The 15,304-nt window shown below is 48.9% G+C and overlaps 1 protein-coding gene across 3 annotated transcripts in view; it reads right to left on the reverse strand.

The window, feature by feature from the left end:
• ARAF (A-Raf proto-oncogene, serine/threonine kinase) overlaps positions 1-15,304 on the reverse strand; it is a 1,000,066-nt gene that overhangs the window by 49,996 nt on the left and 934,766 nt on the right. For all 3 annotated transcript variants that reach the window (XM_069647431.1, XM_069647429.1, XM_069647432.1), the window contains exon 15: positions 3,194-3,328. In XM_069647431.1, coding sequence (XP_069503532.1) covers positions 3,194-3,328 — 135 coding nt within the window. The remainder of the gene's footprint in view (positions 1-3,193; positions 3,329-15,304) is intronic.

A 15,304-nucleotide genomic window follows, 5' to 3' on the forward strand; every position in this document is an offset into this window, starting at 1 on the left:
GTACCTTGGTGAATACCCTTGGAGCAGATCCTGTGCCGAAGGGTAGCACCTTGAATTGGTAGTGTTGGTTTCCTATCTTGAAACGCAGGAATCTTCTATGCGCTGGAAACATTAAAATATGAAAGTATGCATCTTTCATATCTAAGGTTGCCATGTAGTCTCTGCGCTTTAGCAGTGGGATTAATTCCTGTAGCGTAGTCATGCAGAATTTTTGTAGCCTGACATAGGTGTTTACAGGGCGTAGATCTAAAACAGGGCGCATCGTGAGATCTTTTTTCGGCACAAGGAAGTACGTTGAATAGATACCCTTGTTTACCTGGTTCGCCGGGATGACTTCTACGGCTTCCTTTAATAGCAGCACTGCCACCTCTTCCAATAAGATGTGCTTTTCTTCTCTGGAGGTGGACCTTTGTCTTGGGGGATGGTTGGCAGGTTGCTGTAGCAGTTCTATACAATAACTGCACGCCACATTTGAAAGTACCCACTTGTCTGAGGTGATTCCCTCCCATACGTGGGTAAAGTATGATATGCGTCGTCCTACTGGAATGGCATGGGAGGGACCTCAGGAGGAGGATCATCTACCCCTGCCACAAGATCTTCTCCGGCCTCGCTGAAACGCTTGCGTGGACTGACCCTGTGGAGAGCCTCATGATGAGCTCTGACCCAGGTTGTATCCTACCCCGTTGAGAATTTTGGCCCCTAAAGCGACGAAAATTATAATCTTATCTTTGCCCGGAGGTTTTATTGGTGAGTTGCCCCAGTGACATTAAGGTGTCGTACTCTTCTTGGCAATCTTGAGGGCGTCTTCTACTGCCTTTGCGAACAAGACATTTGGTTCTATCGGCATGTTAAGAAGTGTAGCTTGTGTCTCAAGTTTAAAGCCAGACTAACGTAGCCATAAATGGCGTTTGATAAGCGGCCCTCAGCTATTATCTTCCCCACATTATCAGCTGCATATAGATTATTTTTGAGAATGCAGTTTACAACAGCTTTCTCTTCTGCAAAGGTGAGGGAGAGTTGTGATTTAAGGGGCTCTGGGGCCGAATCTGTTTGGCTACTTCGTCACACTTATGGCAGTTGTAGCTGGCCAGAAGGGTGGTGTTATTAGTAATCATCGCCTGGTAGGCTGCTATGGTGGCGACTTTTCTGCCGAAAGTATACATCTTTTTACTTTAGTGGTCTGGGGGTGCTTCCAAAGAGGCTAGGGGAGTCCCGGCTCTCTTCCATGTGGTTGTAACAACCAAAGAATCTGGTTTGAATTGACCCCTGATGTAAAGGGGCTCTGAGGGAGCTGGATGGAATACTTTTTCAATGCGCAGGTTTACAGTCCGTGTTAAGTTCGGGGTTACTAGAGAGGGTTGGATTTGCCTCTGCACAGACTGGAGAATTGGAATAAATTAAGTAGCAGATTTTTTGTCTCCCAAGATGTTTTGGACAACATCTTGTCTATTTGGGTTTCCTGTGTATCTATTTGGAAATGTTCAGCTGCCTTTAGGAGCATATCATTATATTGGATTTGGTTGTCGACCGGTGAGTCTGAATGATCTAGTGACTGTATGACATAGACGTCTTCATAAAACTGGTCTACATCCCCCATGTTCCCTTGGTCCTCAGTGTCTGTGTATGCTCCAGTGTCCTGGAAGCTTTGAGTGGAGTGACTGCTTGTAATGTGTCTGTATCTGCTCTTTTGGCAGGGGGTTGTGTAAGTGCGGCCCCAGTAGCTGGTGATGTGCCCTGCGGATTTTCTAAAACCTCTCGTTTGACAAGTTTTTTAATGAGCTCAGGCATTTTCGACCTCTGAGGGGATTTCGCAGGGGCCTTCGACGCGTCTTTCGACGTTCAGACATTGGCATGTGTGGACTTGGTTGTTTTGGACACAGCGTCAGAAACAGACTTTTCTCTCGATTTCGGGGGCCTGTCGTGAGGCGAGCTCGATTGCCAAGAGGACAGGGAACTGTTGGACCTCCCACCTTGATGCCGTGTGTGGCCTTCCGGTTGGCGTGGAGGTCGACTTTGGGGCGTGGGGCGTTTGCTTAGTGTAATGCTGTTTGTCCGTGCCAGTGCTGGCGAGTGTCGTCCCCGTAGCAGAGCCGCCGGGCTGCCTGGTGGGGTCGGGGGGTTTGCACACAGACATCCGACGGATCCCATTTCGCCCTCATCACTAAAGACACTGATGCTGTAGTCACCCTCAACATTAATGGTGGCCTTAGCCTGCGTGGCATGGTGGGCCCAGCGCTTTGTCTTGCGGTCCTTTAAGGTTTTCGGCTTGAAGAGCTTGCAAGATTTGCAGTGGTCTTCGTTATGGTCCCTTGGAAGGCAAAGATTGCACACCCAGTGCAAGTCTTTCCAGGGAAATCTTTGGTTGCAAGATGGGCAACATTTAAATGGTGTATTCTCCATTTTGTGTGGGGAAGGCAGCCTAGCGAATAAAGTGGGAAGAAAGGGAAATATGCATTCTGTTAGGGTAACTAAGAAAAGAACCACCCCCACTCTCCCTACTGTGAAGGCCGAGGCCCAGAGCGGCCTTCCGAGGCCGTCTGATAAGTTTGTCAAGGCAAGGTCAGCAGTCGTCGACGAAAGTAGTCCTCAAAGCCGTCGCCGAAGGTCTTGTAGGGGAACAGCTAAGAAAGGACAGTAAGAATAAACTAGATTTAATGATATTTTGTAAATAATGGCAACAGCCAGAAGGAACTCCGCTTTCAGTGACCGACAATGATGGCGGAAATAAACAATCTGAGGGACATCCACGCATGAAGCACCATGGGTACAGTAGATGTCACACTATGGATAGTGTTACTAGCACGCCCTGTCGATGTCCCTTTTCGAGTTTAGAAAACAACTGTAATACTCTGCAGCTTCCACTAGATGTCGGCCTATGCATAGCATGTGATCTAAGCAGATTCCACAAGCCTCAGAAATATGTATATATCTCAATGTTAATTGTCTAGTCCTATATTGATTTTGAAAATATATGTTGATATATCTCCAAAACTCACTTCATCACCCAGCCCTCAAATCACTGTCAATAATGCAGACAATATTTTAATTGGTGGATTATATGGGTTTGGGGGGGGCTAGCCAGGCCTGATGTGTCTGAGGAAGGACAACTTCTTACAGTTAAGTGGCTGGAACATTCTACCCTACCTCTTCCAACCCACCTGGATAATGTTCTGGTATTTTCGCTTGTACTGACCTGTGGAAAGAGTGGACGTTCCTCTCTCTTGAATTTAAGGCAGTTCACCAGCAGCCTTCTCATTGCTTTGGGACAGTTGTTAGACACCTTGGTCTGGTCTGGTTTCAAGTAGCCACGTCCAACCATAAATATTATCTGCATGATAGGAAGATTTAAATTATGAAATAAAACTGACAGCATATCTGCTCCTTCACTTTGAAAGACACATCAATCACTTAGCACAACAATGAACAATGTATTGTACCTTACCGCAAAAACAATTGTAACACCACCTACTAAATAACCAAATCTTCAGTGCAAGGTCTTGATATAGGATAAGAGGATGGAGAACCATGCATCATGAAAACAAGTAGTTGACTGTCTAGAACTCTCATAAGGAGATCAAAAGAACCCCAGACCAGTGTAGGTGTTGTGACGAAGTCCCATACATTGGGCAGAGTGATGGGGCAAAGGTGACGATGGGAGATGGTTTCACCATCCACGAAATGACGAAGGGCCTGCAGGAGGAAAACTGAGGATCCACCAGCCTTACAATTCCATCACCACCTCGGAGGAAGCACATTCACACCAAAACCAAAATAGGAGAGAGCGAAAATCATATCCCAATGTGTCTATCCCACAGAGCGTTCCATCCTCTCCTTTCTTGTGGTCCCCTAGAATTTGGTGAGAAGGTGCTGAGGCATAGGGACCTCGGGAGATCAGCACCCAGGATTCCAAGACCTGGTTGGTTGAAGGAAGCCACTAAATGTGCTTAAAACATATTTGAAACTTGCCAGGGAACCAAGGCCAGGAAATTACATCAATGATCCTCTCCCTATTAGCATTAACATTTGTACCCCCAAACTTCTGTAATGACATCTACATCTCTCCATGGAAGATACTTATTATTTCAAAGTTACTCTTTAAAGAACAATCAGACTAATGTAATACTCCCCTTAATGCAACAATCATACCCCACAAACCGCGACAAGAAAAAGGCTGTTTTAATCTGAGTATTTTGTTTCATTTACAATAATACATTAAAGAGTTATATAGCTTTCAATTTGGGGGGAAAGCATCCAGAATATTTAAAATAAATACAGACAGCTTGTCCCCAGAAAGGAAAATGCAACCTGACAGCTATTGGCACACTACTGCTCCCATTCTAATTCACACAAACATCCATAAATAGAACAAACATGAATGACTATTCTAGGCATCAGAATGAAATACTCCATAATGTAGAGATACAAATTGACATTGTTTCCTTCATAAAGGTTAAACAGTTCTCGCAACCACATTTTAAACAAGATACACTTAATCTATTGGCTACTCTAAAATGTGGGTCTCCGATTATTGGGCTATTTAAAATCTAAAATGTAGGACACTATCTGCGACAAACTAATGGTTCCTGGCATAGATATAATTGGATATCTTTGTGGTGTTACATTGGTTGCTGAACATTTTAAATGCTTCGGTTCAGGAAATGCCTTTTTGGAATGCTTGGACAACAGTGCCTAACTTTTTAACTACGCTCAAGTAATCAGCTGCACCCTCGCAACACCTCAGTTTCATGTGTCTATTAAGGAAAAGTTTTCAATTACTTTATCATCTATGGCAGGCAATAGTCAAAGGGGCTTGTCATTCTACATTTCGATTTGGGATGTTTAAGACTTTTGGAGATACCAAATCATGCAGAAAAGCCCAATTATGGTTAAGCTACCTGAATTTTTATTTTAATTATCAATCACATAGCACATGCGCCTTGCACCACATTTGTAAACAGGGTTCCCCAAAATACTTGTCATTGCTTCCTGGAATTTCATCAAATCTTGGAACATTTGTCTAAATTCTCTGGAATCATAGAACTAACTTTTGGTTTGTCTTTCCAAAAAACATTAACCGGCTTCAGGTAGCACTGCCAGATAAGTTCTTCCTTTCAGTCTGTCACCCTGCTCCCAAAATTCCTATCAGGTAATCTGGTCTGTCTTGGCGTCTGCATTCATTCCCATCTGAAAAAAAGCCATCCATTTTACGGAGATTTTCCATTTGGAACCCCAATCAGCTTTTCTATTGTCGGATGGGCGCTTTTGCTTTTCTCTTTACCCTAAATACTCATTGAGATCATTTGACGGAGCAATTTCGATGGGAGAGTCTTTGATGGGTTCCCTTCAGTTACTATCACCTTCCAGGCTCCTACTAACTTCCATTGGCCCACAGAATTCTCTTTGTCATAAGGAGATGTGTCAGTTGTAAACTAGCCCTTACTTCAGAAATGAGTAATCAGAATTGGTATGGAATATTTATTTTCCTTATAATTCTTGCTATGGCCATGTTATATTGATGGGAATGATATAGCCAGACTTTTTCCTGTGAATCTAAATAGACATTATTTATGTTTTTGACCCTGCATGCATCACGTAGTTATGAAAATATGAGAATTTATTCAAACATGACCTGCACCTAAATACAGAGAACATCTGCCAAGGATAACATTCAGTGGAACAAAGGGATCATTTTAATAGGCTGCTTAATCAAACAGATACATTCTCCATGGGCCCTAATGTTCTGCCAATATCGTAGGTTAGGATATGTGTAAGCATTTTATTCTTTTGAAGTTGCACCTATTGGTCAACAAGACACAAATTATTATTGGGGACCAGGGTGGCCTTCCAAACCTCCTTCAAAATGTAAGACCATTAAAAACCTGATCTTGAAATTGATTTTGACTGGTTTTTCATATTTTGAAAACAGGCCATTTGTATCAAGTAAACACAGCTGGGCCCATTAACTCTATTCAGCATTTACCAAAGTGAATGACTAATGGAGTCTGTACATTTCTGGTTTCAAGAAATCTGACACTTGTACAAATCTACAGTTTCAGGAGAACTCAAGTTCACAGCTTAGGTTCACAGAATGTCAAAGCTATATGAGAGCTATTCGGTCCCACATAAGAGAAACCCTTTCAAGTTAACTTGTGTCTACTTGCATTGATACTCAAATAATAGCTTGTTCTATTAAAAGATATCCTATGAATGCCTTGTTGTATAAAAATATTCTAAGGTGGCACTTAACTTTTGCATTGTCATTTTCTTTATAGCAAATGTAGCAAGTCGGAGAGAAGAGACGGACTAGTGGACAAGTTATTATTTTAATCAACATAAAGAAAACCTACGATATGCGTTACCTTATGAGTTACCCAAGATAAAAAAAACAATAAATGGGAGCTCGTTGGGGCATTTTACAAAAATAAAACCTGTCCTCTGTCAAACATATGCTTACCTGCCTCTGCCCTAAAAGAAAGAAAGGAAGGAGGGAGGGAGGAAGGAAGGAAGGAAGGAAGGAAGGAAGGAAGGAAGGAAGGAAGGAAGGAAGGGACATACTAAGTCTTAGCTTAGTCTAAAGGTTACTCCCCTTGAATACTGGTAGCTGGTTTTCTGGCCCTCTCCTGCAATGTTCTCATAGTCTCTTTGAATTTCTGGCCTCGTAGATGGCTCACAGCAAAAGTTCCATTGAAAATGAAAGAGAAATCACTTGACGTGTTCCACCCAGCTTACTGTGTCTTGCCTCTCTTCCCCTTGAGGGGTTCCCAATATTTCAGCCCTGGGTGTGCTACAGCCCTTTCTGCAGTATGATTCTTGCACCCCTGTGCGTAGTGCTCCTTTTCGCAGTCGGGGTATGGGCTTGTACAGCCCAGCTCAATATCTCCTTTTTAAAAAACTTGTGAGGTCTTTGGGTTTCTCAGGCCCAGGTGGGCCATGCTGTCAAGCTGTGCCTCTCTCTGGCACCGGGTAGCTGGTTCCTGAGTCAGACCCTTCCTCTTAATGGCTTCCAGGCTGAGTCTGTAGAATCGACACAGAGTGCAGTGCAGGGGATGAACCCACACCATCCTTCAAGAGTAGTAAACAGGGACAGGTGGCCCTCGTCTCCCAACACCACGGGACAGCCTTTCAGTAGTTAACGGGGTGCAGGAACAGTGCAAGCACTGTAACTGAGAGGTAATGATGGAACATCCAGGACCAGGCGAGGCAGGCAACAGCTGGAACCAGGCAGTCGACAGACGAGGCAGCAGGAAGGAGATCAGGCAGTCAAACAGAGAAAAGGTAAAGACTAGAGATGGGAGGGAAAAACCACACTAGCAGGTAACAGAGCTGCAGACAGAAGGAGAAATGATCTCTAAGGAATAGGGCTGAAGACAGGAGGGGAACTGAACTGGCAGTGAACATGGCTGAAGATAGGAGGAAAAGCAAAAGGACAACAGGGAAGGAAGACGAGAATGCAGGACACCAAGCACAAGACATGGGCCACTAAAAACCGCGGGAGAAGGAAGGAGCCGTATAACTGAATGCCGTCATAAGAATGTGGCGCTCATTGTCATGGGAGCTGGAAAGGCAGGTGCTGTGAGCAAGCAGGAACACATGTTTGCGTTACCGCAAGAACTCTAATGCTGCAGGAGCCAGGCCTTCAGGTTCAGCGATCCTGGATCGTGGTGCAGAATTGCGCCTCCTTCCCTGGCCAGAAAATCTGCTATCACCGGAAGCTTGACTGGAGGGGACGCTGACGTGTCGAGAAGGTACGGGTACCAGATCTGCCTTGGCCACGACAGTGCAAAAAGGATCATGCTGCACTGGACCGTCTGAGTTGATAGACTAGTGGAAGAAGCAACAGCAACATAGGGAACACATACAGAAACAGGCTGTCCCAGGGGAATGGGAATGCATCCCCCATGCTCCCTGGCTGGGGAAACCTGCTGACGAACCTCCGGCACTTGGTTTTCTTTGCGGTCGCAAATAGCTCGATCTGGGAAATGCCCCATTTGCGGATGAGGTGATTCACTTGGTCCTGCCGAAGTTCCCACTCATGGCAAGAGCGCAGCTCGCTGCTGAGAGAGTCGGCAACAGTATTCTTCACTCCTGCCAGATGAAACGGGATGAGGAACATCCCCGTGGCAACAGCCCAGTGCCATAGGCCCTGCGCTTCTTTGGAGAGTGCCGTGGATCTGGTGCCCCCCTGTTTCCTGATGTAAAACAATGTGGTGGTGTCCGTGAAGACCCGCACCACCTTGTCCTTGAGGTACAGAAGGAAAGACTTGAGGGCCCAAAACAAAGCCTGCAGCTCCAACACGCTGATGTGCAACGACTTCTCCTCCGGGAGCCACAGGCCTCTTGCGTGAAGACTTCCGGTGTAAGCACCCCATCCTTCCAGGGAGACGTCCGTTGTGACCGTCTCTTGGTGCAGTGGGGTCTGGAAATCCATGCCTCCGGGCAGATGTGCACAAACTCCCCAACACTGTATCGCTCGATGGAACCTTTCGTCGAGTGTGATCCTGTCCTGGAAGCTTCCCGACACTTGTATCCAACGGATGAGGTGGATGCATGATGACATCATGCCGAGAAGAGATTTGATGGACCTCGCTGTGGCGACTTTCCGGGCCAACAGCCATTGTACCTTGCCCAAGATGGCTGCTATCCTCTCCTCCGACGAAGATGCCAGGCACAACACTGTGTGGAGTCGGGATGCCAGAAACAGCCCGTCCTGGGATGGAGTCGAGCAGGACTTTGCATAGTTCATCGAGAACCCCAAATCCGTCAGTAGGCGAACGGTCCTCGCAGTGTGGTCAACGGCAATGTCCTTTGAACTGGCCCAGATGAGCCAGTCGTTCAGATAAGGGTAGACGTGGATTCCCCGCAGATGCAGCTGCGCCGCCACTGGCGCCAGGCACTCAGTGAAGACCCTTGGCGCTGCCTTCAATCCGAAGGCAAGGGCCTTGAATTGGTAGTGCTTCCCTTGAACCACAAAACGCAGGAACTTGCAGTGCCCCTTGTGAATGGGGATGTGGAAGTACGCATCCTTCAAGTCCAGCGACGACAGGAAGTCCCCCTCTTCCAGCTGTCCCCCGAGCACATGCTGAAGAGTGACCATCTGGAATTTTTGGGACTTTATGCATTTGTTTAGTCGACGAAGGTCGAGGATGGGCCTCCAGCCTCCGGTCTTCTTTCTCACGAGGAAGTACCTTGAGTACACTCCGGAGCCCTGGTGCCTCTTTGGGACAAGCTCTATCGCACCTTTCCTTAACATGGCCCGCACCTCCAGCATCAAGTGAGTGATGTGGTTTTCCTGCCGGGCCACCAGTGGTATTGGGGGACACTTCAGTTCAAATTCCAGGGTGTGTCCGTGGGCGAGAGCATCCAGCAGCCAACTGTCGGTGGAGATGGTCTACCACACACTGAACAAGTTCGCCAGCCAGCCTCCCACCGGGGTACACGGGTGGGAGCCCGATGCCACGGTCGGTTCAATCCTGCTTGGCCATTTTGGGGACCCTGGCGACTACGACGTCCTCCTCCAAAGGCCTTGGAGCGGCCCCTGTTCATTTTCCTGGGCCGAAGAGCAGGAGGGTTGGCAGTAAGAAGCAGAACCCCCGCCAAAACCCGTGGAGAACCGCTGGGACTTGCTGCCTGAGTGCTGAAAGGACAGCTTCCGTTGCTGAAGAGTGCCCAAGGCATGTGCCGTCTCCGTCTTTATGGCCTGTAGAGACTCAACAGCCTTCCCGAACAAATTGTCCCCGTCGAATGGCATGTCCAACACCTTCGACTGAACGTCCCGACTAAAGTTGGTGGCCTTGAGCCAGCCACCGCGATGAAGTCAAACGCTGTTGCCCATTTGGCAGAACCCTGCGTCGGCAATATCCGTGGCCACCGACGCCACTTCGCCTTCCTGCAGTATTTCCAGCACTTCCGACCTCTTGTCGTCGGTGAGGAAGTCCAGGATGGGAGCGATCTTGAACAACAGCTTCCGGTCGTAGCGAACCACGATTGCGGCCTTGATGGTCGTCGTCGCAGAACAGATGATCCGTCGTCTCATGGCATCTAACTTCTGGCCCTCGCTGTCCGGAGGGGTGGATGCTGCCATGGTAAAAGCGCCCAAGGACTTTTTCCTGGCCGCCGTTGACATCACAGAGTTCGGAGACGGTTGGGCCGGTAAGCACTTGGACGCAGAGTCCAGCGCCCTGTACTTCTTCTCCAGGCGATCCCTCTTTGCCGGGCCGTAGAAGGGTTCTTCATGAGAGACAAACCTTTGTCCCAAATGTCATCCAGGAGTTGTACCGAGAAGATGGTCTTTCTCTTTGCCTTGCGGCGCTGATATAAGAATCCCTCCTCCTTCTCCTCTGGAGCAAGCTGGTAGAGTTTCGAAGCTCTGAAGATCTTCGCGTGGAACAAGCCTATCTTGTCCGGCAGGGAAGATCTGGGAGGTGGTGACAGGACGTTCCCCATCCCACCGTCATCATCCCTGCCCATGGTCAGTGTGTCAGGATCCGTCTCATCCCTCCGGGGGGTGGGGGGGAGAGATGGGGGGAGGGGTGGGGACAGGTGGGCGAAAGGGTTGAAGGGTGGCAAGGAGGCGGAGGGTGTACTCTCCTCTTCTTGGCCGGAGGTTCCCCTGTCAGCAGGGGGTTGGCCGTCGCCGGTGCCGCTAGAGGGGCTGCTGGCGCGATAGGCATCCTTGTCTGCATCTCTGAGACTAGAGTATGCAGCGCAGAGAGAGGTCTCTAGGGGGAAACTGAGGTGGAGGCGGAACAGGCAGCTGGGACACCGGCTGTGAGCCCAGGTCTTCATCGCTGTGCTGCTTTTCCTCAACGGTATCCCCGCCGTCGTCACCCTTGTCGTCGCTTTTGTAGGTGCGCTCGTCGTAGGGCTTCTCTTGGATGGCTTGCAGGCAGATTAGCTCCTCCTCAGAGGAGATATCCGTACCCTGGAGAGCCCCCCGAGCCTCCCCCCAACCTCCCTCTTTGCCTCCAGAGGGGAAGGACTCAGGGAGATGACAGGCATCTTCTTCTCCAGGGTCTTATCTATGGGCTGGAACGCAGCTTCCCTCCTGGGAGGAAGGGATACTCTCGCCTTTGGGGTTGCGCCCTGCGGAGCCGTCTCTGCGGCCTTCACAAGAGACGCCATCACCCCCTCGATGGAAGTCTGGGCCTTCACCGGGTGTACCTGAGCCTTCACGGTCAGGACTGGAGTCTTGTCCTGTGGGGCCTTTTTGTCCTGCTTGGCCTTCTCCTTAGGGGGAGTGTCCGCACCCCGATGCCCCTTGGCCTTCTCCGGCAGGATGGTCTTGGGCTTCTCCTTCAGCTTGCCTGGATGGTCTGATTTCCTCTTGGCCGAAGATCCTGAGCATTGACTGAAGCTGGAGACATCGCAACAGCGCTCCCGGTGGCAGTGGACTTGCAGTGCTTAGCCTTTTGTCGGACCCTAGGGAAAGGGGCTCTCTCAAAGGTCTAAGAAGCCCGCTCAGCCATCTTGGAACTGGGAGAGGCATGCTGCTGGGATCCACCCAGAGCAGGGGCCTGGCGTGTAGCCACTCGTTCAGCCGCCTGTGCCGATCCTTCATCGTGCGAGGGGCCATTTCCTGGCAAAACGCACAATTCTCCTCCTTGTGCACCAGGTACAGGCAGTAAATGTACTCTGAAAGCTTGTCGTCTGAAAACACATTTCGCAAGCCGCAGCTGGAGAAAATCCTGAACAGGGGAGCTGAATCCTTTTCCTCCGACATGGTCCATGCGGCGTAGGCCTGAGACTCTTCTGAAAGCCTCCACAAAGAAACTTGACAAAATCCGCCCTTGAGGGACGTTGAAGAATCCGAAAAACGGGTTCCCGTTAATTGGAAAGTTGATTGATGGAGCACAAGGCCAGATTGACAGAAAAATAGAGTAATAGTCTTCCAAAAAGCTCAAAAACGCAGTAAAAGCTCGAAAGCTAAACACAAGGACTACCAACACTTGAGCGTGCTGTAAAAATCTGAAGATGGCGCAGGGGAGGGGCTTGGGCAGTGGGCAGTCATTGGCTGGGGGCAGTATGACCCAGAGCTCAGCGATTGGTTGTTAGGAAAAAGGCAGTTCAGAAGTGAAACTGATTTTTTCTTTACAAGGATTTCCAGCCTGACGACAGGGAATATTCATGAGCATGTGAATCCATGCCAGACCCCATGCTGGAGAAGCTAAAACATACATTGGAGTTAAATGTCTATTTCCCAGAATCATACTGGAATACTGGAGACATTCAGTGTGTTAAAGTAAAAGGTTTTCAAAATGTGTGCACCTTTGAGGGTTTTAAAATAAGAACCTGGCTATCTATGTAGGGATTTTTATATCTGCATGATTGGCGTACTCCATATGCCATTGGTATAGGACGCAGATTCTTACAAAGTTATGGGACTTGTGGGAACCTCAAGTTGATAATGTCTAGCTTCAGTAAAGAGGACTCCAGTTTCCTGGCCCTATTAAAGGAGCATTAGTTTTCACTGGTTAATGATAAGCAAATTACTTATTACTTTGCAATGTTTTTTTCTGTTGATGGTCCTCAACTATGACACTATCTCCAGCGCACCTGATATTCTGAAACTTTGCTGTGAATAGGGCACGCAGCACAGCTCTGTGTTGGTCCTGCGCAGGACATGATGCCTGGGACGTTATATATCAATGTGGCATGCCCCATGACCTCAGTTCTGACCTTCCCCCTTGCACTCTGTTGAGGGGCCACAGAACTCATGAAGATGTACTAACTTTCCGCTGGGAGGGGCAGGTAGGGAGGGCCAGCCATATTGCCCTCAACTCGAGCAAGTTGGCATGCTCCCTAGACTCCTAGAGAGACCCCAGTCCGCTCACCTTTAGAGCCAACAGGTGAGCGCTTCAACATTTTAATGACACTTCAGCAACCCTAGCCCCTGCTGACAGTGGTCGCTGAAGCAACACCCCCCTTCCCCTTCCAACATGGTGTCTCCCAGGGACCACCATGCCAGGTCTCGAGAAACTGCTCAAAACCTGCAAAAGGTCTAACATGTCCCCTTGAAACAGTGACCACTGGCAACTGAGTCGTACCACTGGGACCACCAAAATGCTGGAGGCCCTAAAACCACAAGTGCAGCAAGGCAGAGGCAGTAACTTGTTTCTGGTATTGGTGGACTTCCAACTTCCGAAATATGGGTAGAAAAGCTTTGTCCAGTCGAGCGTCCAATACTGCCACGATAAAACAGATGGACTGAGACTTCAAACCTGAGACTTGCTGAACTTCAGGGAGAAGCCCAAGCTGTGCAACAGGCTGCATATATGGAACAAATGTGCTGACTTCTGGTCTAGGGAGCGAGCTCGGACAAGCCAGCCATCCAGGTAAGGAAAGACATGAACACAGTCCTTCCTGAGGCCAGCCGCAATCAGTGCCAGCAGCTTGGTGAAAGCCTTCGACCAGAGATGGAACGAAGGGCAGGATTGTAAACTAGCAGTGGCAATGGCCCACAACAAATATCAGGTACTGCCTGGTGTTGATATGAATAAACACTTGGAAGTAGGCTTCCTGAAGATCCAGTGACACCACCCAGTCCGGTCAACCGAAGGCTTGGAGGATCTGAGCACAAGTTACATAGGTACAAATTCAAAAGCCTCAGATCCATGAAGGGATGTAAGCCCCCGTCCTCCTTCGGAGCCAGAAAGTAAATTGAATATCAGCCTCTGAGCACAGTACCAGTTTGATTGCATCCTTCGCCAGAAGCTGATGAACCTCCTCCAAAAGTAGAGGATCCAGAGGTAAAGGAGGGCTGGAAGGAGGATAGTCTGGAGGGGGTCGAGGGAATGGGAGACTATATCCATGATGAACGACCTGTCAAGCCCAAGCGTCGAATGCAGTGCAACACCATTCTGAGAGAAATCAGAACATTTCCCCCTCCCCCTCCACAGTGGACTGATGAAAGAGGTGCCCTTGACAGGGGTTTTGCATTGGAGAAAGTAGAGGGCACGACAGAGGCAGAGATGTCTCCCCTGGGAGCTCCATTGCCCCTACCAACTGCGGTGTGGTTGCTGTTTGCCTGAGGGTGCTTGACTTCTTCCACAGGGAACAGAAGAGGGGGGGGGGGGGGCTGAAACCCTCTATCCTGGTTGACAGGAGCAGAGGATTGTTGCACTCCCAGACCCACAGACTTTGCAGTGGCCTTAGCGGACTGGAACCTCTGTAAGGAGGCATCGGCTATAGCTCCAAAGAGGTGACATCCGCCAAAAAAGGCATAACTAAGAGCTTCGCCTGAACATTCGTGTGAACCCCGAGGACATCATCCAGGACTGCCTCCTCACCACTGTGCCCATAGCCATCGTCCATCCTACACAGTCAGCTGTGTCCGGTCCCGACTGTAATATCTAACGAGATGCCTCTCTGCCATCTTGGACTAGGGCATAATAGCCCCCTCTCACTTCCCCATTAGGTATGCGTTTGACCCAAGGAAAAACCTTTTTTACCCCATGCAACCAACCTCTTGCTCACTCTGTCCGGTAGCAGAGAAGAAAATGTGGACATCTTCAGATTGTCAGTTGCAGCATACACCGCCAGTCTCTACTGAGAGATGTGGGTGGAAAGAAAGACAGGGTTTGAAGGAAACAGTGGTGTTTCTTTTCCAAGACTTGGTCAACTGCAGAGACAGAGGCAGTTTTTCCCAGGCTTCTAGCACTGGGTCTCCACTGTCTGGCTAAAGGGTAGTATGGTCTACTTCAGAAGACCGTTATCTGGGATGACCATGAGCTTGAACTGAACTTTCAAGTGTCTACACCACTTTAGCCATTATCCACTGGCAAGAGGCCTGAGGTATCCCCGAAGTCAGCGCCAGTAAACTGCCCAATTCGAGGGATGTATCCAGACCACTGGCTTCTTGCAAGTTGGGAGCCAGCATCAACAGTACTGCCCCCACTCACCCCTCACCAAAAAACTCCTTCACCTCTCAAGGGTATAGCGGGTGCCATCCAGAAGGGGATGAGTTTACCTTCCTCATCCAAGGTTTATCAAATCGTTGACGTAAATGACCCCATGGGGAGGGGGGCATGCTCCAGAGAAAGTGGTGACATTGGACCCTAGGTAGAGCGGGCCGGCATTGATCGCTCGACGCCCAAGGGAAGAGCATGTCTGTGCAGGGGTGGATCTTTGCACAGGGGAGCTGTGGCTGAGTGCTTAGGCATGCGGTCACAGTCTTTTCCAAGATCCCTGCTAGCTTGTCCAAGCACGGTGGGTCCTGATGGCAGTGTCAGGTCTTGGCGAAGATGTCAAGATTCTTCAACCCTAGAGCCTCCCATTTCTGTGAGATGGAGGATTGGGGGAGTAACAA

The sequence above is a fragment of the Ambystoma mexicanum genome, chromosome 2q (assembly GCF_040938575.1).
Source record: "Ambystoma mexicanum isolate Mex_15411 chromosome 2q, UKY_AmexF1_1, whole genome shotgun sequence".
Classification (NCBI taxonomy): domain Eukaryota; kingdom Metazoa; phylum Chordata; class Amphibia; order Caudata; family Ambystomatidae; genus Ambystoma; species Ambystoma mexicanum.